At 36.6% G+C, this 22,437-nt stretch overlaps 2 protein-coding genes across 2 annotated transcripts; one reads left to right on the forward strand and one right to left on the reverse strand.

The window, feature by feature from the left end:
- Positions 1–8,664: 8,664 nt before the first annotated feature.
- Positions 8,665–11,085, forward strand: LOC147865616 (pentatricopeptide repeat-containing protein At5g27110-like). Its single transcript, XM_087318672.1, has one exon. It carries the CDS (start codon positions 8,665–8,667, stop codon positions 11,083–11,085), a length of 2,421 nt encoding a protein of 806 aa, XP_087174798.1.
- Positions 11,086–12,988: 1,903 nt separating this feature from the next.
- LOC147865617 (protein STRICTOSIDINE SYNTHASE-LIKE 5-like) lies at positions 12,989–15,887 on the reverse strand. The gene is made up of 5 exons (XM_087318673.1): positions 15,489–15,887; positions 14,975–15,042; positions 14,082–14,321; positions 13,795–13,927; positions 12,989–13,255 (listed from the first exon to the last, which is right to left on the reverse strand). Exons 1-5 carry the CDS (start codon positions 15,885–15,887, stop codon positions 12,989–12,991), a joined length of 1,107 nt encoding a protein of 368 aa, XP_087174799.1.
- Positions 15,888–22,437: the final 6,550 nt, after the last annotated feature.

Genomic DNA, 22,437 nt, shown 5'->3' on the forward strand with positions numbered 1-22,437 from the left:
GAATTGAGAGTCCCTTGTATTCAGCTTTGTAATTGTGACAATAGTAGACTTTCTCTATGGACTATACGAATTTTGGTGTCCTTCTTTACATTTGTGCTTTCTTTTCATTTTTTGGAACACGTGTTTGTTGATAGTCTTTGTGACGCCTTTGGTATTCAATGCCTTACCCTCATATGCTCCATTCATTTCTCATTGTCATCCTTTGGTTGGAGGATCCATGAGCCTTGCCCAACAATCGCGAGGCAACCTCTTATTTGGAGCACATTTATCAAAGATTCGTAGGGGCATATAGAAGAGCATAACCATATTGACTGAGCTAGATGAAACATGGATTGTGCCTTATCTTTAGAGTTGGGATCTATATTGACTTCATTAGTGAGGACGATGATATTGTCCACATTAAATGTTGATCATATATTTTACTTGAAGTAGGTATCCATGAGTCATTCCCTCCATCTATGAGCACAATGATATTGTCCAATCAACTACAAGAGATCACATATATAATTATGAGCCTTTCAAATAAGTAATTGTTAGTAGAGACCACACTTATGGATGCCTTCTATAGATGGCGAGGAGGCAATACCTATACTCCAATGACCACCAATACATATATTAATGTGGGTTCTTCTTAATTTCCGACCAATATTTTTCCTATTTTAGTGACCGCTCACACCATAAGCATTGTGGATCGATAGGGGAATGTACCAATCAACTACATTTGATCACATTTGCAGTTTTGATTGTTTAAACAAGGTTTGTTAATAGAGCACCCATTTTGTGGATGTCTCCATTGAATGATGAGGTTTTGTTTAGGGGACCTACAATCAAATGATTGTGTGATGCCATTAATACATGCTACTTTGGATGCTTCAAAGAAGTCTCTTCTACGTTTTCCCTATTTTAGTGACGACACACATTCTACTATTCTATTTTCTTGTAATAGGGAATCAAGATCTCTATATTGTGATATGATGTTATTATCTCCTTCAAATACTATGTGTGGACAAGTGATAGATCCCCCTTAGGCACATGCAATTTTTCTTTATCACTTATTTATGATGGATGGCTTCACATTGGTAAAACTATTTTGGTCACAATTATGGTCATTAGATATTAGCCAAGTAGTGTTTTGCTTCCAATGGCATGCCATGTATTGAGGGTTTCCAATGGGCACATGGGCAATCGTAGTTGGGCATGATCCCATCTATAATGGATGTAATGATATAATCCCATAAGAGATTATATTCGTGCGCTCATATTGTATGTGGTGCAATTGGGTTTCATGCACATACATGCATACAAGTTTTCTTTCTAGGGAGCAATGGTGTGGTTGAGACACATTATATGAGTGTTAATTTAACATAGGAAGGTGAGTCTTTGTGCCATTTGTTTATGCTCACATGTATAGGGTGTAGAACCCCTTTGATGATATTGCCTTTTAGAACTGGAACTAGGAAATCATTAAGATGTTGTGAGGACACAACCTATATTAGAGACCTTCCTTAGTCACCATATGGATTGAGAGAGTACTATGCTCATCAATGGCAATCAAAATTTGGTGCATGTTGTAACTTCATGGATGAGAGTACTATGCTCATTAATGTCACATGGACATGCAAATGATGTACTTGGGAAGGACCCATACAACACCCTCATGCTCCTATTGTGCTAATAATCCATATGATTGGAAGATAACCTTAGATTGGGGCATGCTAGATGGTTGTACCAGATGGGGCTTCAATAGAAAAGTTAACATAGAATGTCAATGCTATAATTGATCCTAGCACTCATCGTGGAGATGGTTAAAAAGATTGTTAAGCCTCAAATTACTATTATAACATGATTAACTCATGTGTCTTGGTACCTCCACTTCAGGACAAAGACTAAGATACCAAATTATGAGGATGCTTAGAAAATGTTCTCATAAATGTGCGGAATTAATGCAATAAGGACATTTTATTTGACATATCAAATGTTTATAAGTTAATGTGAATAGAATGTCAATTTTCGCATATATATATATATATATATAAGCGGTACTAGATGTGTATCCACACATGTGAATGCCATTGTGACCGTCATGTGTACTAAATAAAACTTAGGCCCACACACTAATTAGGCCTAAGGCACCTATTTTACACATACTACATCATTTGATTGTCGTGATGTTCAATATGGATTGTACATAATGTTGTTAAGCCGAGCATGGCTATGATTTTCTTTACGGTTTGATTGCATTAGAATCATATTCGTAGGATTGAATTAAATCAAATATGTATGATAATTATGAGTAGTTCTCCACAACCTATATAGTAGATGAACCACCTTGTTGTGGGCTAATAATGATGTAGGTTAACTAAGACAACCCATAGAGGAGGGCTTATAGACAACACTAATTATTGTTCTAATACCATGACTCAACCCATCATTGATAAAGAAAGAAAGAAAGAAATGATTTTGAATAATTTGTCATCTAAGGGAGAAGAAGACTTTTAACCCACAAATTAAATGTCCCAAAAGATAGCAATACCTTCAACACTATTTGTTGTTCCATATGAACACATGATTATGTGAGAGAAAATAATAGGCCCAAATAGGAAACACCAAATGTCAACTGATGCAAAGTTACCTTGCCTTTGAGCTTCTTGTCTTGTATATACATCGATGACAATAACAAAACACCTTCTCTCGAACAAGAGTCACACACATGTACACCACTTGGACAATCCCAAACCATACGTGAATATTACTTCCCTATGCATGCACCAACAATCATGTCAAATGAAAAAAACATACCATATGTCCATGCGTTTAGATGATGGACAATCTAGGAATGGTCCAAACATTAGTCACATCTTAAAAAGGACAATATATGATTGCAACAGTAACCCACACAATTTCCTACCCTTAAGAAACACTTCCATTCCAGGATATTATCAAGATAGAAGAGGGGGAGTCCCAATGTCAAACCTTGATGGATCTTGACAAATGTAACGATTTAACTTTGTCCAACTACCCAATACACCAATAGAGAGATTCGGGAATTTGATGCCCCCAAATCTACCAAAATTCCATCAATGTCTATTGTGCTCATAACTTAACTAAATGTATAGTACAATCTCTCTATATTTATGTTTGCATTGTGACGAAAGACTAGTTAACAAAGTTTAATATTGGTGCTTTCCATTTGAACCCTTGTTACTTAATCAATGTTTTCAATGTTTTATAGTAGATTGCGGACCTTGATCCTTGATTACAATATCTACATTCACTTCAACTATCTATTCATTGTAGGTACTCTAACTAACATGTTAACGTGGAACTCTTTTTATATTTTATATGCATGTGTGTATGTACATAGAGTAAAATTTAAATATGTTCATAATACACACACAAACACATGGATTCTGTGTCAAGTAGCATTAACATTGCTTCAAGAATAAGCACCTAGAAATAAAAAGTTATAATTTTGTGATTATTTAATTGAATTATGTTGCTATCTTAATAGTTCTTATAAATTCTTCACATTAGAATAATGCATAAACATGTTTATATTAAGCAATGCCTCTTTTTATGCAACTCTTGATCCCTATGTTGGTTTTCACTTTATTTGAATGGATAAAGGCGAATACTTTGAAAAAAAGAAGGGGGAAAGAAGCAAAGAAAAGCGTATAGTGGTCACATTCATGAATGACAAGATGAAAACAATACATGTCAGATACAACATGTTCTTGACTTATGCTCTTCTTGGGGACATGCAACTTTATTTTTTGAAATTCATATATCCATCAAAGGGACATGTTTGGCTAAGAGTCAATGATTTTGTCAGTAAAATGAGGATGTGATCACCATCATGTTAGATAAATCACTTGATACATTTTATTCTATCAACCTTTAAGTGTGTTGTAAAATCTACACATCAGTCCAAGCAATAAGACAAGTTCCATTCACAAACCCTAAACCCTGTCTAACTAAGAACTCTTTCTTTATGCTACATATGTACATAGAGCGACTACGCCATAACTAAATAATCTCTTTTTGCTTTGACAAGTTCCAATAGTTTCTTCATTTTAGTAAAAAGTATGGATGATTCAAATGATTTTATCACGTACATGGAATAAAATGCATTTAATATGGATAGGAAGTGGTTTCGACTATGGAGTGAGAGCTAACATCTCATTTGCTTCATCAAGTCACAATAGAAAGTTCATCCAATTTGTTATTTTCAATAAAATGTATGCATGATTCTCAGTGGTAGTATTGCATATGTACATGAAATCATATGCATTTATATATTGAAGGTTGTCATGAAATCGAAGGAAACATGTAAGTTGTAGTGCCAAGTTGTGAAGCATGTTTGACCATTTTGAATTCTTCTTTTCACAAAAGAGTACACATGATTCCTAATTGATAGTTTTTATCGTATTACATGAACAATATGCATTTATGGATTAAAGCATTGTCATGTGATATATCATGTGATTTTTGCACCTTTTTAAATGATGGATTTAGAGCCTAGATACAAAATAAAATCATAACATTGTGTGTGTGTGTTCATTATGTACGTGTTGACTACATATAGTTTTTTTATGGTTGCATTTTAATAATAAAGTGCAAAAACCAATGTTCAATGCACTCATTAAGGTTTTTTTACATAGAACACATGTCTACAATCCTAAAGCTTTGTAAATTTTTAAGAAAAGGTGCAAACATAATATTCGGAAATGCAGAGGGGCTACAAGGGCAAAACCCTATTTGTGTTGAAAGTCTATCCATTTACATATAGGTTATGTGAGAAAGTAAAAATCCGTAGGGTACTCATAGGGCCATAGGCCTATGGAGGGCTATGCCATTGAGAAACTATCTACACCGTCTTGCAAGAAGATCCAATGGATTCTAGCGTAGCAACCATTCCTATTGCCCTTCCTATTTGATATGTTTATAAAAAAACTCTCAAACTATATCGGAGGAGGGGATGGACCTAATGTGGTGGGAGTGATGGCATTTGTATTGCCCTATATCAATGATATTGTGCTCATTTCCAAGGTATCCAAGGGGCTTCAACGCTTAGATTCTCTCCATGCCTCCGAAAATAGAGGTCTCACAATGAATCTTACAAAAACTAAAACAATGGTGTCTAACACCTCATTAAGGTGGGACATATCCAAGGGGCTTCAACTCTAAGATTCTCTCCCTGCCTCCAAAAATAGAGGTTTCACGATGAGTCTTACAAAACTAAAACAATTGTGTCTAATGACTCATTAAGCTGGGACATATCCAAGGGGTTTCAATGCTTAGATTCTCTCCATACCTCAAAAAATAGAGGACTCATAGTGAATCTTACAAAAACTAACACAATGTTGTCTAACACCTCATTAAGGTGGGCTTTTGAGAATTTCTTTATCTTTGGAGGAGCACATGTAGTATACATTCAATGAAATTTATTCTTGGGGGTTATGTGCAAAGGGCCACAATTCTCTTCATGAAACATTACAAGCTTAGTTTATATGAGCATATGCAACACTTGGATCACTAAGTGACTATACATTTTCAAGATCCACAAATCATTATGTGGATTTTAAACACCATTGTCACCCCCACACTTGTGTATGGCTTAGAATTTTGGGGGCCATGACTCTAGCATACTTGTAGATAACCTTTCTCAAAAGAAAACAATCACAACATTGATAGTATTATGATGGATGGGAGATCATGGAAAAACCATTTACCTTTTCCATATCAAGGTATGATTCTGATGAAATCCATCAATGCAATCTGAAATCATTAGAGTAGAGTTGGGGGTAACACCCATGATAGTTGATTTTACTTTGAGCACTAACTTTCATATAACGATTGTGGGACCTTCCAACACTTACAATTAGCTCTCATATCATTGATGTAATTGGCCGTAATCAAACATAAACCAATTTGATATACTTGAGTGAGTGCATGATTAAGTTTGCATGGTATGAATATTGACATATTATATCCCTTTGTCTACACTTTGGATTTCCTTGATTTAGGGCAATGATATACACTAAGAGGTTGCGTGCTAATCCCCAACTCCCCATGAGTCAAGGATGACACATTATCATACCTACCTTCTCCAACCGTCACCCGATTATTTCATTATGAATAATGTGGTTGTGTTATTATAAATAATTATGGTCCATGACCCTAGTTAACTTATTAGTACTTTGCTTGTGTTCACAGTATTGTATAGTAGTATCTCTACATAGCTTATTAGTACTTTTCTTGTGTTCATAATAATGTAAAGTAGTACTTTGCAATGTGAATGGTCATGAATGTGCTACGTGCTACCCACACCCAAAAAAAACATATCTCATTATTGTTTCACGAGAAACAATAAGTGCCTCACTAATAATTTAGCAAAAACAGTAAGTTGTTTAGTGTTAGCTGGTTAGCTACCCGGAGTTGAATGGTCGGAGTCGGACGAATGTGAAAAGGAGTCGGAGTCAAAGTTGAAGAGTATGTATAAACAAGAGTCAGAATGTGAAAGGACAAAATTCGAATATAATGTAACTTTGCCAAGTATAAAAATTAGAGTAATATTAGGAAATAGACCGGTTTTGATATAACTGTAGGTTCTTGCCGAACAAGGCAAGCGTAAATCTTGGAGAGAGACTCTCAAGTCACCTATAAAAAGGGATCAAGAGCATTGTATTTGTATTGGTCTATTTTGATTAATATAAGTTTTGGTAGTTAGAGTAGCTGCTATGTCGACTACTCTGTGTATTTTCTCGATCTGTCACTGTGTCAGATGTTCGAATTCAGTTTTTGCTGCACAAATTATATTATATCTAATAGTCTATTAGGGGTGTATGTTTAATCGTAATAACTAATCTTTGTACACCTATTTTTTGAGTGTAGAACTAGTGCCGACCAACCCATCTCTCCACCCCAATCTTCTTGACCGAATGTTCGACCTATTGTGTATGTCGGCCACAATTATTGGTAGGTTAACACAATAATTTAAAAGTCTACTAAAATAAGCATCATTACCTTCGTAGTTGTAGGACATTGTTTTTTGGGGTAGCATTTGTAACACATTGCACTCAACTGCATTGAACACCATGTATACTCCATCAAACATGCCCCTAGTATTTGGGGCAATATCAACATTACTCTTGGTATACTCCTAAATGTTTTCATGCTTTCATACACTTGGTAGAAAAGGTTCTAGCATATTACCATGGTGATACTTGCGTACGTTTGTAAAGCAAAAAAGTGACAATACATTTTAATTGTTCGTTTTTGGTAATGAAAGTAGTGGGGGGTATAGTAGAGGAGGGTGAGTTTTGGTTTTCTTGGTACCGGCAACAGACAAAGATAAAGTGAAAACTTAAGAGGGGTGAAAGACTAAAGTCTTCTTGCCCAAGTTTTCTTTTCAATACCGTTAAAGGTAACAAAGCATTCACATCTAGATTTAGACAACAACTATGGAGTTTCAATTTATGATCAAACCAATAGTTTAAGATCCCAAAATAAAAATATGAAGAATATACATTATGATCTTTGTTGCTCAAGACATCAACTTCAAACCATAACTTTGTTCTAAAGCACAATTAGTACCACCACCATCCAATAGTAGAAGTAATTTAAATTTTAAGAGTTGAAGTCTACAACATGGCGCGTCAACACTTATGTCTTTGTTATCTTTATTGTTATTGTCGATTTATCCTTTTATTGATTTAATTCATGGATCATGAACTAACTTGTTATTAGCATTCCAATCATGATCAATTTTGAGTTTCATTATCAATGTTGAGTCTCATGAATAATTGATCTAATATCGTTAAATATCTAAGTTTTCATGGATGGTTTATTGTAGTTCATTAGAATTACAAACATATTATGGGGACGCTAGGATATTGGGAAATTTTCATGACATACTTTTAGGGTTTCTAGTGTCCTAAGAGCACAATGTCTTATTCTCAAGTTTCATGATCGAAAAGGAAATATTCATGTTAAAGAGATTCTCACATGAAGGAGTATGCTTGAACTTGAATGGATTTAGTCAAGAAGAGGCAAATTGGTAAGTGATCTAGACGTACATATATGCTAATAAAACAAGTGCTAATGCATGGATATAAAGCTCACAAGTCGTTATGCATGTAGGGCACCCCATTGCATGGGTATTGGTCATAATAATATGTTTGGGAGTGCCATACTCCTCCATCATATGCATGTTGGCCATGAAGGTAGTTAGACACGTGGGCATGGAGGACGATATATTATTGGGTTATTGTGGCCATGCTGCTTTAACAAGTCGGCAAAACATGGACAATATTTCATGATATTGTACATTTCTCATAAGGTCTCCAATTCTTCCTCTTCAATTCCATATGACCAAAACAAAGAGACTTTGAGACCCTTGAAAGCAGCTTCTGCGATGGGCTCTTACGTACTCACAAATAGTGACATTCTTCCAGTTCGGTTTAGGTTTGGAAACCCCCAAACCGGTTTAGGCTTAACCGATTTGGTTTGGACAAGGCCAAACCGGTTAACCCGAAACCAAACCGTTGCCGATTCCTAAAGTCTTATGGAAGAACAATATCATTTTAAGTCTACCAAAACAGAGTCTCCATGTTCTTCATTTAATGTGTAGAAGATGAAGAAGAAGAAGAAGAAGAAGAAGATATGAAGGAGAGGAGAGAAGCTGTACCCAATGCTGAATTCACTCTTGTGGCCTTGCTCAAGGCATGTGCCAAGAAGAAGGACTTCCATGAAGGCATCAGAATACATTATGAGATTCGCCGGGATGAAGGGCTATTACAGAAGAACCCTTACCTTGCTAGCACTCTTGTGAATATGTATGTGAAATGTGGCATGCTCTCGGAAGCCGAGCAAGTGTTGGAATCCCTGCCCATGCGTGATGTTGTTTCGTGGTCGGCATTGATCTCAGGTTACTCGTACAGCCACACACATGCGCATAAAGTGTTTGATTCTCTCGATGACATGCGGAGAGAAGGTCTCTCCCCGAATGCCATCACTTTCACTGGCATCTTCAAGGCTTATGGCGACATCGGCAATATTGGCTATGGTGAGAGAATGCATGATGAGATTGTGAAGAGGAGGTTGCTCATGGAAACCAAGGATGTCATGCTTGGTACTGCCTTGGTCGCCATGTACGTGAAATGTGGCGAGCTTAGAAAAGCGCAAAAAGTGCTTGAAGAGCTGCCAGTGCGCAATACAGCATCATGGAATGCTCTCATCTCAGGATACATCCAACACTGGGAATGCCGTGAAGCGATCAACTGTCTAGACGAAATGCAAATTGAGGGCCTTTGTCCGGATGAGGTTACTTTTACTTGCATCTTGAAAGCTTGCAGTGGCATCAAAGCCATTGAGAAGGGGATACAAATTCATCATGAGATTGTGACTAGGAATTTGCTCGCAAAAGATGTTGTGCTTGGCACTGCCCTGGTTGATATGTATGCCAAATGTGGTGTGATGGCCAAAGCACAAGAAGTGATTGAAGAGCTTCATGTTCACGATGTAGTGGCTTGGAATGCATTGATTGCTGGGTATGTCCAACACGGTCAATGCCATGAAGCTCTGGGTATCTTTGAACAGATGCAAAAGTTTCAGGAGCGGTGCCTGCCAAATGTAATCACCTTCGTCTGCATTTTGATGGCATGTGGAAATATTGGAGCCATCGAAAAGGGCAAACAAATCCATGATGAGATTGTGAGTAGGAAGTTGCTGGACAGGGATATCATACTCGGCACTGCTTTGGTGGATATGTATGCGAAATGTGGTGTTCTGACCAAAGCAAAAGAGGTGCTTGAAGCTCTTCCTACCCGAAATGTGGTCACTTGGAATGCACTAATTGCAGGCTATGCTCATCAAGGGGAATACCATGAGTCACTTTATTGTTTCCAAAGAATGCAAAGTGAGGGCTTGTCTCCTGATGAAGTCACTTTTCTTTGCATCTTGAAGGCATGTGGCAGTGCAAAAGCTATAGAGAAGGGCAAACAAATTCATGGCGAAGTTCAGATCATTGGCTTCCTCGAGAAGGATGCCATGCTCTGCAATGCTTTGGTGGATATGTATGCAAAATGTGGGATGCTCTCAAAAGCACGTCAAATTCTAAAAAGTCTTCCGGTTCAAGATGTAGTTGCTTGGAATGCACTCATTGTGGGGTATGTTCACGAGGGCCGATGTGATGAAGCTCTTGATTGTTTTGAATGGATGCAAAGGGAGGGTCCTTCAGCAGATGAGGTCACATTTCTCACTCTTTTGAAAGCCTGTGGTAAGATTGGAGCGATTGACAAAGGCAAACAAATTCATTGTGAGATTGTAAGCAAAGAACTCTTGGAGAAAGATATCGTGCTTGGGAATGCTTTGGTGGATATGTATGGGAAATGTGGTGTTCTTGGAAAAGCATGCCAGGTGCTCGAAGCACTTCCGATCCGAGATGTGGTGTCTTGGTCGACAATAATTTCCGGGTATGGGCAACATGGGAGAGGTCAGGAAGCACTCAAGTGCTTTGAATGGATGCAATGTGAAGGTCTACTTCCAAATGCGGTAACACTGCTCAGTCTTCTGGTGGCATGCAGTCATGCCGGGTTACTTGAAGAAGCCCAAACACTTTTCGTTAGCATGTCAAGAAGATACGGGGTCACTCCAAATTTGGAGCATCATACTTGTATGGTGGCTGGTTTTGGATATGCAGGGCATTTTGACAAGGCCATGTCGGTCATTAAGGTTATGCCATCTCCAGAATGTGAATGTGGTTTAGTGTGGCTTGCCCTGTTGGGTGCATGTCGGAAATGGAGAAACTTGGAACTTGGGAGGTCGTGCTTTGATCAAGTTATACAGTTGGATAATAGTTGTGCAACAGCCTATGTGCTCATGACTGACATTTTTGCGGCAGCTGGCATGCAAGAGGATGCACACAATGTGGAAACCATGAGATTGAAATATGCTTCATCTTGGAAGGAGGATTGGGATTACTCTTCACGTATAAATGATATATATGCAAAGGTACAAGTTATCAGTTCGGAAATGTCGGATGAAGGATTTTTGCCCCTAGTGGGCAACTTGTTTAGTGAATAGAACTAACTATTGCCTTCTAAAGATTTGTATTTGGCTTCATGATGCACAATAAGGACGAAAAAACAAGATGTTCTCGGTCCTACTTGGCTGCTGATATTAATACAATTTATCAATCTGGATGTGGCATGAGATGGAATATGCAACTTTCATATCAAGCTCTACATTCCCTTGAACCTTATACCATCCATCATCAGGCTTTTGTGCTATAAGAAGATGACAAATGGGAGACGCTGGAAATGCGTGCAGGACTAGTTAAATGGTGTCAGAGGGGAAATGAGGGTTGATATATAGAGTTGACAATGCAGGAATTCTGTTAAATCATAGTATACACAATCAGATGAATGCAATGCAATGCATTTCCAACTTTGTGGAAAAGATTTCAAGCACACATCATGAGTAGAGGGAATAAATAAATAGAAGAGATAAAACTTTGGAACCGAGAATTGACACTCTGGACCATGATGCCACATTGATAGTCAGAGAGTTTTGGATGGATGAGAATTGCCTGAAGTGATGAGCATTTTCCTTCTAAGTTCTTGAACTAATAACAAATGTCGCATTTGACATTGTAACATGGATCGGGTAATGAACTTGCATGAAACAGTATCACGATGAAATGGTGGAAAAAGCCTATTCTCTCTACAAACCCTACAAAGGGTGGTAGATTATGCTTTTAAGCAGGGTATCGGGGGAGACACACTTTAAACATGTGCCAGCTTCTTTCCACCGGTGTTGATAGCATAAGATTTGAATCGGTCTCTATCAATGGGCATACATGCTTTTTGTACTTGACTGCTAGGCTCCCTCAACATGGAAGGGGTACTATGTTGGATCAAAGATTTGAAGCCAGACATATTGTACAATGGTGCAATTATGCTTTTAAGCGGGGTATCGAGGGAGACACACTTTAAACATGTGCCAGCTTCTTTCCACCGGTGTTGATAGCATAAGATTTGAATCGGTCTCTATCAATGGGCATACATGCTTTTTGTACTTGACTGCTAGGCTCCCTCAACATGGAAGGGGTACTATGTTGGATCAAAGATTTGAAGCCAGACATATTGTACAATGGTGCAATTATGCTTTTAAGCGGGGTATCGGGGGAGACACACTTTAAACATGTGCCAGCTTCTTTCCACCGGTGTTGATAGCATAAGATTTGAATCAGTCTCTATCAATGGGCATACATGCTTTTTGTACTTGACTGCTAGGCTCCCTCAACGTGGAAGGGGTACTATGTTGGATCAAAGATTTGAAGCCGGACATAGTGTACAATGGAACCCAAACTTGAGAATGCAATCACCATTATTGTATTCTTTTCATTATCTTTTTATATAATCAATTTGGCCTCTTCCACTTGTGAGTGGTATCTTTAGTTTTTCATGTTTTTTTTACCAATGTGTAAGATGTATATGTTTGTCAACTTGGTATAATTTAACAAGTCTAGCTTTCTTCCTGTAAGTTCTAAGTTCTCTCCCACATACCAAACTCATCATTGGACCAATAAAACAAATTTGCTATCCTTCGACAACCATATAAAACCATTAGAGTGTTGATCTAATAATGATTCTAAGCGCTAGTTGAGAAAACATGAAAGGAAACATTGGCATCGAGTTGATAGATTGATAGTCAATGAACATAAAGCTTGTAGAGTACTATCAATAGATACTACGAAAGCTTATCACATGCTTCATGGATGTAAAACTTAAATGAAATTTATTGGCGAAAGGAATTATTTTTAAACATCGGCTCCATTTATAGAAGGGCAAGGAGATGAAATTGAGTGACAATGAAGTTTACATATAAAATCTAGCTTAGAAGATCTTGGAATTATCATTAAGAATAAATCTAAGATCCTCAATACATGATTCATGTGTTGCTGGTTAAGAATAAACATTTATTACTAGACTAGCTTCAACTTTCCTATATATGTGGATGCAAGCCCTCCAAGATAGAGATAATCCCCAATCTCAAGGCCAGTGGTGACATATCCAATGGATTCTCCAATCGAGTCTTCAAAATACCTAAGAGGTTTACCGTCATTACTAACTTCGAGCACCTTAGCCATCTTCCGAAGAGCCACATTCAACTCGTGTTGCCTTTTTGGACTAGCATAGAAGTGCTTGACGAAGGAGAAACTGAACAATGTCTCTTGCCATAAACTTCGGCCCTACAAAAGAGAAGATCCATATATGTTTATTATCTCTTGGCCCACTTCATGCATTGTTGTTGCTTACTAAATGTGTTCTTAAACTTTCCTATATACAAGTTAACATTGTGCTTTAGATGTAGCGTCTTGTTTTATATGTGTATATATTTCTAATCTTGGTAAATCTAAAGTGAATGGCTTTGTGAAAACAACAACAATTTATCTCAATCAAATGTGATTTTTGAGATTTATGATAATGTAAATAAACTTTTTCACATGTGTCTCTATTCTTCCTACATGGAAATGTTGCCACTTGGTTCATGCCCTAGTTTCTATACAAATTTAGATCATTCAGTATTTGTGACTACAATCATGGTATGATTAGATGGAAATTTGTTTATGGATAGGTCATGAAATTGTCCCACCAATGTTCATTAGTTTAAATGTCACACTTTGTATGCTCTAATTTGATCACACAAGATATTTATGCTTTATATATAAATACAGATATGTCCTAGCAAATATTTTAAGAAATCAAAATACTTCAAAAAATTCCATACTGCAACTAGCCCAATCCAAAATGTCCCTCTTTGTGTGGAGTGTATGTTGTCAGGATAGCCTGGAAGATTGTCAATGAAAACTTCCATTTCTCCCTTCCGATCGCCTCGTAACCATAACCTTTGACAACGTACCCTACAAGTTAATGAAACAACAATGTGAATAAGTGCTTATGAGCATATGTGTGTATAATTTTTGAAATTATGTATGTTCTATGACTTCAATGAAATACTGGTCATGTATGCATATGCCAACCCATGTATTAATAGACGATAAAAACACATCGTACTTTGAAGTTTCGCAGAATACTAAGAAATTTTTGTCCAAGGAGATTGCAACGCCGTTTGGAAAGAACAAATTTGAAGCTAACACACTTGTTACTTTTGTTGATGGCTCATACATAAGAAGTCGACCATTTGGCCGACCCTCTAGCACATCTAAATCTGATTGCCCATATCCAAATTTTGTGCTAGCATCTGTGAAGTATATTATACCATCGTCTTGGGAGACATCCACACCATCTGTGAACCTATGAATTATGTGGAGTTAAAGAGACAACAAAGTAAAGCATTTATTTGCGAAAAAGTATGCAATTCTAATAAATCAAGTAAGAGATACTTTTGATCTATATTAAGTCGAGCACTCTATTAATGAAATTCAGGAATTTACATGAACATACACACAAGACCCAAAATATTAGTGAGCTTCCTCAAGTGAGCGTTTTTGTCTTTCCTTGTTTTTGAAAAGTTGTTTCCATGAAAGGGAAAAAGAAAAGGTTTTAAAAAAGATAACCATTGCATTCATGCATATCATATGCCAAGACCCCCAAAAATGTAAAGATAAGCCATTAAGGGAAAATATGCCACAATTACCATCTAACCAAGAAAAAATCACAGTAGAAAAAAAGAGAAAACAAAAGCATTCACCTAATGAATCTCACTCAAATAAACTATCTATTTATCTATCTCACATATACAACTATAGAACAAAAAGAAAAAACCTAGGACCCCGTGCTGAACTAACAAATATATTTGTTCATTGGAAATAATGTAGGATTGGGTGCTTGAGGGTTTAAAATATGTGTACACATGTGAAAAAGAACTCATTTTTGTTGATGAAGACGAGATAATGAATATGATTGTGTTATCAGATCTAAAATCTACATTCATTACTTTCCCTTACTTGAATTTTATTCCACAAGCATTGTCGGTTAAGACAGACACCTTTCCCTTCGTGATATTAAGGAGTCCCTGCATAAGTAATTCAATTTATATTTGAGTTTATACATATGCATATGAACGTATGCATGCATACTACAAGTTCTTTTAAGTTCCTTAACCTTAATCCAACAATCTATTCAAACCAACAAAGAAGGAGCTTCAAAACAATAGAGCACAACAGAGTGAGAAGTAGCTTGTATATCTTGTTCATACTTTCTTCCTTGAACCATCAAGTTACTTATGTACTTGAGAGTTTTATTCATTCCTGATGAACAAGTTTCTAATGTTTGAAGGTGTAATATGAGAGATAATGAGGGATTGATGGAGGCATTAAAATGTTGATATCCTATGATGAGGAGTCATCCATTGAATTACACTTCCACTTCATTGGTGCTTAGTTATTAGAGGCCATATGTAAAAACTTGTCGCAAGGAAGCAATGAAACTGTGTATGAAATAAAGAAGAAGGAAACATACAAGGGAAGGCTCACATGCAAGGACTTCTCCATGAAGGCCCAATGCAAGTCCTAATGGGCGGCCATTACTAGGGATCTTAGTCCAGTTTACGACGATGCCAGATGATAAGGACACTTGCTTGATCCATCCGTCTGAACAAGCTGCAAACAATGCACTACCAGATTTTGAGGTTGGTGCCAAGTCCTCAGGATATGGGAGTTCACCTTCACCGACACGTTCCAATTGCAATTTCTCGGCTTTTGGCCACTTGTGCATTGGTAATGGCATTGCCAACTCTGTAGGCCATGGATCAATGTGTGATGCCTTCCTAACCATGCTTTGCCATGTTAGCATCACAAATAATGCAACAAATCCCCAAAACACCACCACCACCCCTTCGTCTCCTGTTGTTGTTGCCATGTTAACTTCTATTTTACTTCTTGGGGTTACTCTTGGGCATGCCTTCTCATTTTCCAGACTCCAGGACAAGCTACCAAAATTATAATCGCTTTAGATTCTCTCCAATATATATAAATATAATGGCCAAAGAACTAGTATAATGTATATGCCAAATAACACTCCTTTTAAGAATTACACATATTCATAACACAAACCAATACAAATTTCTAGTACGAAGTTATTGACAACTTTCCATGTCCTTGTTGAGTCCACTAAGCATCTTATATTTACTCGCTATATTAAATGTATTATCTTTATTCCATACTGACATGTATTATCATGCACACATACAAGAGAGAGTGAGGACAATTCCAAAGAGAATCAAAGGCCCATTTGATGCAATGCAACTTTAATATCGTCAAACTTACCAAACCAAACATATATGAACATCATAACACAATCTTGAAACATACCAAATTTATATTGAAAAACAAAAAGTAGACATGTTTTGGTACAAACTAAAAGAAACCATATTCTTTGTGTTTTATGAGTAGCTCATAATCTTGAAATGCATCAAATAAGTCAGCATATTCAAAATAGTAGGTAAGAACAATTGTTTGTATCATATGCAAAAGAAAAAACATCTTCTTTGTCTCTTCATGGACTCTTTTGCATCGCGTAATTTAAATGTTTTATAGGAAGAGTACTATGATGTTTTGGTGTAAACACTCATTAATATAATCCTTGGTCTCCTTTTAGTAAGAACGTAGATATGTACATGGATACAATGATCCCAATTTATAAGCATAGCATAGATGAGTCTACATTGAACTAATTTTGTTACTTATGAAACCCTTGGATGATAAACCTTTCATTCCTATTATATATAACTTCTTCTTTGTAGGTAGCAATCAATATATAGACATATCTCTTCATAAACCATTCATTCCTAGTACATAACTTCTTCTTATTTGCGGGTAGCAATCAATATATAGACATATCTTCATGAATAACTCATTTCACCAAACACAAATAATACTTGTACAAATCTAATATTGGCATGCATTGATGTTATCGATAAATTAAGATATTGAAATTATACTCAAGTCTCTCCCAATTTTTCTGCACCCATGCATAAAACATGACTTGCCATTACCAATATGTTTTGTGAGCTTCATTAATAACTATGTGTACAACAATAATATTGCCTTATGCATGTCACCCTGCATTGCAAATGTGTGTGTACATAGTTAAAAAATTTATGATGTATGTGTTGAATTGATGAATAACATCGTAATTGCATTATTATTACAATTAAGCTCTTTGATCAGTAGTAGCTAATGAAATGGATCATGTTTGATGGTTCAATTGTAGTGTTAAATAAGAAAATCGGCATTCTGGTTCATTATGCTTGGGCACAATGCGAAAACATTGTCTTTATAAATAATATAAGATGCCTCTGCAAATGATTATCCATAATTTTCTTGTTTGGACCTAAAGCTTAAATTATTTACAAACTTATACGATTGTAGTAGCAATGTTTATACTTTACATCTTTGAGGTTGCAACGTAAATGATGGATAAGGCTATACTTTTGTAGTGCAAATGTTTGTGCTTTGCAGCGGTACAGTTGTAGGTCCATGCCTTTAGCGATGGATTTTGTGTTGAATCATGTACTAGCGTTGGAAGTAAATTTTGTTTAACCATATTGTTTGCGCCCGCTAGTTTATGTTGACAAAAAAGTTATTTGCATACGGTCAACTAATTGGATCAAGTACAGGGATGTCCTGGGGAAGCATTACAGTAGAAGGTCTAGGAAAGAGTATAGAATGTTGGAGACGGCTTATGTCATTGCGAAATACAAGATCAAACCAACATACTCCACGGAATCAAGGGCAGACAGACTATGAGATCTGAAATTATGAACGCTCTATTGCTTAGGAAAGTTGCTAATAAAAGGATGGCAATGGAGAAGTGGATAGGCCACGAGGAGGAGGACACTTTGATCCCAAGAGGTAGGGAAACACAGATAGGATCTAAGGCCATGAATTGTGAGACAATGAGATACCAACATAAAACATGGCAATTCAAGTACTCGCATATACATGTCGTAAATGGATTGTAGATCTCAATCCGATCAAAGTACAACTAGAATGACATGTATATACTTATGAAAACACATGGTTACATAAGGTCAGCTAGGACTCTTTGTTGCAATGGATGTGGCACGATCCTTATGCGGGTCTAGGAAGCAAAGCCATCCCTTTCTTCCAACTCACTGCTAGATTGAGCCACCACATTCTAGCCACTCAAACCGCCCGAAAGCGGGCAACTACAAAGACATAGCACATATATCATCCTCCCCATACCATTATTACCAAGTTTTGGCAGAAAATATGGAAACAACAACACGCTAGGCGAATTACCACGTTCCAATTGTTATTAATACATAGGTCACTACCGGTTGGAGCTGGGCAGTCGGGGATCCTTAGCTCTCCTAATTGTGTAGCGTGCCCAAATGCAACTGGGTTAATTTGACACACTATGTGGGACTACCAGAGACCCATCGAATATGGCAGGGGGTTGGCCACCTATTGCAATTATGACAGGTGCAATGCACAATCAAGTGGGGGAATGTATGTTGGTTATCATGGCAAACTCAAGTTGACAAGTATGAACATCAAGAGCAGGGGATGACATTGGTGATAAAAGCACAAGAGATCGTATTTTCCACCATCAACAATATCCACTCAACTCCTATTAATGTCAAAGCTCAAGTTGTGTTGGAATTGGTGAGTCCAATAACTCTTTGGATTCTCTAGAAACAACGGTGTAAATGGGTCTTCTCCAATCAAACCGTGCATTAAGCAATATTGTTATTAGGAGATATAGAGTGAAGTTATCGCCACTCTAAAGAGCCAATACAATGGCCTCATGGGTGGATCTGATGGAGTTTAAAGACAACGATTGGCCTTCATCCAACAATGGTCATGCTCTCCCTTTCTTGAGTCAATGGGCCTCCACATAAGATGGAGCTATCATCTCCCTACTAGGATTTGTATATAACATTGTCATCTATTAAATTTTATAACTAATGGAAGGAGTTTTTTTTGGAAAAAAAAACTTATTTGCAAGGCCATATTTTTGGGACATTCTCATCTATTAATGTCCATGATCAAAGACAAACTATGAGTGTGCCTACCTAACATCAAAACCATCATGTAAGACTTCAACACACAACCTTAGAATTATATATCACAAGCATTACCACTACATCATCTCATAAAATTTTTGTCACAAACACACCAAGTGCGGACTGGGACGGAACACAGATGATGGGTCTAAGAGGGTGGAACTTAAGAAGCTAGGAACGACATAAAAGCATGAAGACAGAGATGAAGAACGAGACAAGATGGAATGGAACAAGAATACTAGATTGATGTGTCAATAACTGGTGTTGAATCCCCTGAAAGGGACCAAGAAGGTTACAAGTATTTATACAAGTTTCAAGATTGAATATCTCTAGAATATACTCGAGAAATATCTCTAGAATATACCGTACAATATTTCTAGAATATACTAACAACTAGAATATTCTGATTCTGAAATGTACTATATGCTAGAATATTACAATACTAAATTGTTATGTACAAATACATGCTCATGTCAAAATGGTTGCACATGACATTTTATTTATGTGAGGTTGTAGGTTCAATCCTCACGAACTATGTATTTGATGTCACTGTGTCGTGCCAATTTTCATGTTCAATGTCATAAATAAAAAGTTTGTGACCTTATAAATAATAATTAAATAAATAAAATTGGTGAGGATGAATACATGCTCATGTTAAAATAGTTGCACATGACATTTTATGTATGTGAGGTTGTAGGTTCAATCCTCACGAACTATGTATTTGATGTCACTGTGTCGTGACAATTTTCATGTTCAATGTCATAAATAAAAAGTTTGTGACCTTATAAATAATAATTAAATAAATAAAATTGGTGAGGATGACAAAACATGAATGTATGATGTATTAAGTCAATGATTTCCCCTTGTGCTATGGCATCCAATGTATTGTTAGTTGCATAAACAAAATATGTACCCTAATACAATGGGCAAATTATATTTTAACCATTCAACTCATCGTGTTAGGATAATTGAGGTTAAACTTTTGTGCTCTATAAGATTAATTCATGTAATCAATCTGCGAAACAAATTACCAATTATGCTAGCAAAAATAGTGTCAAAGATCATATGTTTCATTTGATCTAGCGTTGCCCATGATAATCATTGACGTCCACATGTCCAATGTGGCCAAATGATATTGCATTAAAGGCTTGGGATCACAAGGGCCCGACATCTTATTTAAATGTTTGCATGTGAGCGATGATCTAAGATTCAAATTGGACATAAAAAAGGCAAGAATTGTGGCCAAACTTATCAAGCTCTGAATTAAGTTTGTCAAAATGATGAACTGCATTAAAGTATTGGGGATGGAAAATCCAAATTTCCCATCATCTTATTCAACCCCTTGCATGTGAGCCATGAGCTATCGTGATTGTATGATTCAGTTTGGATATCAAGAAGCAAGGCTTGAATTGTGGTCAAACTTGTGATGTATTTCATGATTTAATCAATGATATCCTCATAGCCAATGCATCTCAACACAACATGTAGTTATAATAAAACACATGTGCATTAAGAGTAGTTTTCTCATTCTAGAAATCTCTGGAAAGTTCCAAAAACTTTCTGGGGCATGCTTGCATATTTTTGGAATATATTTTGCCTACATGGAGTACTTTGCTTACACGCAGCTCTCATGAAGATGTATAGATACATTTGTTCACCTTGATCCCAATCAAAATGAATAACGCCGATTACTCTACACCAAAGTATTTATTTAAGCCGACAATTAGAATTTTAAAAAAAGGGGCTTTTTGGTATACATATCTTGCATGTATAGCCTTATGGAGTTTTTTAATATTGATGTAGTATCTTTCTTTGGGAAACAAAATGAATAATACCATGATTACGCATTACACTAATTAATTGAGGTATACATGTTTTCTTGCTTAGTAATTATATATTTAATTGACAAACCTTATATGTTACTTATCTAGTAATTAAGGTAAGTATTAATTTTAGTTTAACTTCAAAAGTCTTTGAGGCTTCCATGAGTGCATTGTTTGGAGGGGTACATACTTTTATGTATTGAGGTATGGCATAGTCTTAATTGGGAGTGACATCCCCCAATCCCTTAATTATCTCATTGTGAGGAAGGCGACCCCTTGGGACAGGTTAGTGATCCTTGAAAGTACAACACTCCTAGATATGAATCATGTTGGCCCCTTCGGGGAAACATTTATGTCTTTCATTTTTATCAATCTACCTTATTTAACTAAATTACAATTATGTATTGTATCGAGGTTTATATATGTTACCTTTGTACCTCATTAGAATGTTTGGCTCTCTCCCTCTCTATTAACCTAATGTTACTAAGAGCCATTTAGTTTTTTGTTAAAGATTTTCTTCAATAGTATTAAGAAAACCCGCCCAAAGGCTACAACTAGAACTTGACTGCCCAGAAGCTTACAACTTTTTATGTACGATGATGTTCAATAATCCTAAGACCAAATATAAGACTTTGTAGAAGGTGTTGGAATTTGTTGATGTACACTACCATGATGTACTAATATTCAAGAAAGGGTCCATGGAAGACCTTTGTGGCCCTTTAGTTGACACTGTAAGAAGGGCAACTTTTTCCATAAGTGAAGAAGCTTCTTCCATCTCTTAAATATTCAGAGTCTTTGGGGAACCATGCATATTATCATACTGACAGTCTGGTCATGGATTACTGCTAGCAAGTTCACCCATATCTTGAGTAGTACATCTAAGAGACAGAGATTTGCCGCATCATAAATCCGGTTACAATGTTACTAAGAGTCTTCATTGTATCTTCAAACCATAACACTAAAGGTGAAATGTCTGATGGATACTTAAAAGAAGTATTAGTTTCTCACTAGGTAAATATGTGTTTTGCAACTATAGGGAGCAAGTCTTGCATCGTGCAACTACCTTTTTCATCAATGTGAGGATGAAGTTTCTAAGGAAAAGTATGGTAGTCATATGGTCATCACAACATCCACCTGTAACATTGGCAACATGATGTCAAGACTCAAGCATGGAACTGAAGTACACGGGTTAGATTTCTCTAGATAGTAGTGATGGACATTTATAGCTTTATCAAGACCATTGCTAATATTACCTATAGGCCCCACATGGAATCGTCTTCCCAATCCACCAACAACAACAATGTACATAAAGCTCAAGAAGACTCTAGGAAAGGGGGGGGGGATAGAGTAAATCTCACTTAAAAGCTTGTGGCCAAATGGCCACCCTAATGAGAAAGGAACCCAACCTCATTGTAAACAACTATATTTAAGTCACCCTTTAGTGACTTTTGTATCACTTATTCCTTCTTGGATTTTCTTATTTACACTTAGTTGTATTGGAGCTCTTACTCTTTATTCTCAATCTTTCATTTGATCTTAAGAGTGATTAAGCTTC

Source organism: Azolla caroliniana, unplaced genomic scaffold, assembly GCF_043228905.1.
Source record: "Azolla caroliniana isolate FFs.n. ecotype wild unplaced genomic scaffold, voAzoCaro1.0.p SCAF_4, whole genome shotgun sequence".
Classification (NCBI taxonomy): domain Eukaryota; kingdom Viridiplantae; phylum Streptophyta; class Polypodiopsida; order Salviniales; family Salviniaceae; genus Azolla; species Azolla caroliniana.

Bases quoted from the DNA above. Each gene is read 5' to 3' on its own strand.
- LOC147865616 (XM_087318672.1), top strand. From the start codon at position 8,665: ATGAAGGAGAGGAGAGAAGCTGTACCCAATGCTGAATTCACTCTTGTG.
- LOC147865617 (XM_087318673.1), bottom strand. From the start codon at position 15,887: ATGGCAACAACAACAGGAGACGAAGGGGTGGTGGTGGTGTTTTGGGGA. The intron at 14,322-14,974 runs GTAAGGGAAAGT...CATAATTCATAG, and splicing joins GCTTGTGGAATAAAATTCAA to GTTCACAGATGGTGTGGATG. The intron at 13,256-13,794 runs GTATGGAATTTT...TCTCTTTTGTAG, and splicing joins TTTGGATTGGGCTAGTTGCA to GGCCGAAGTTTATGGCAAGA.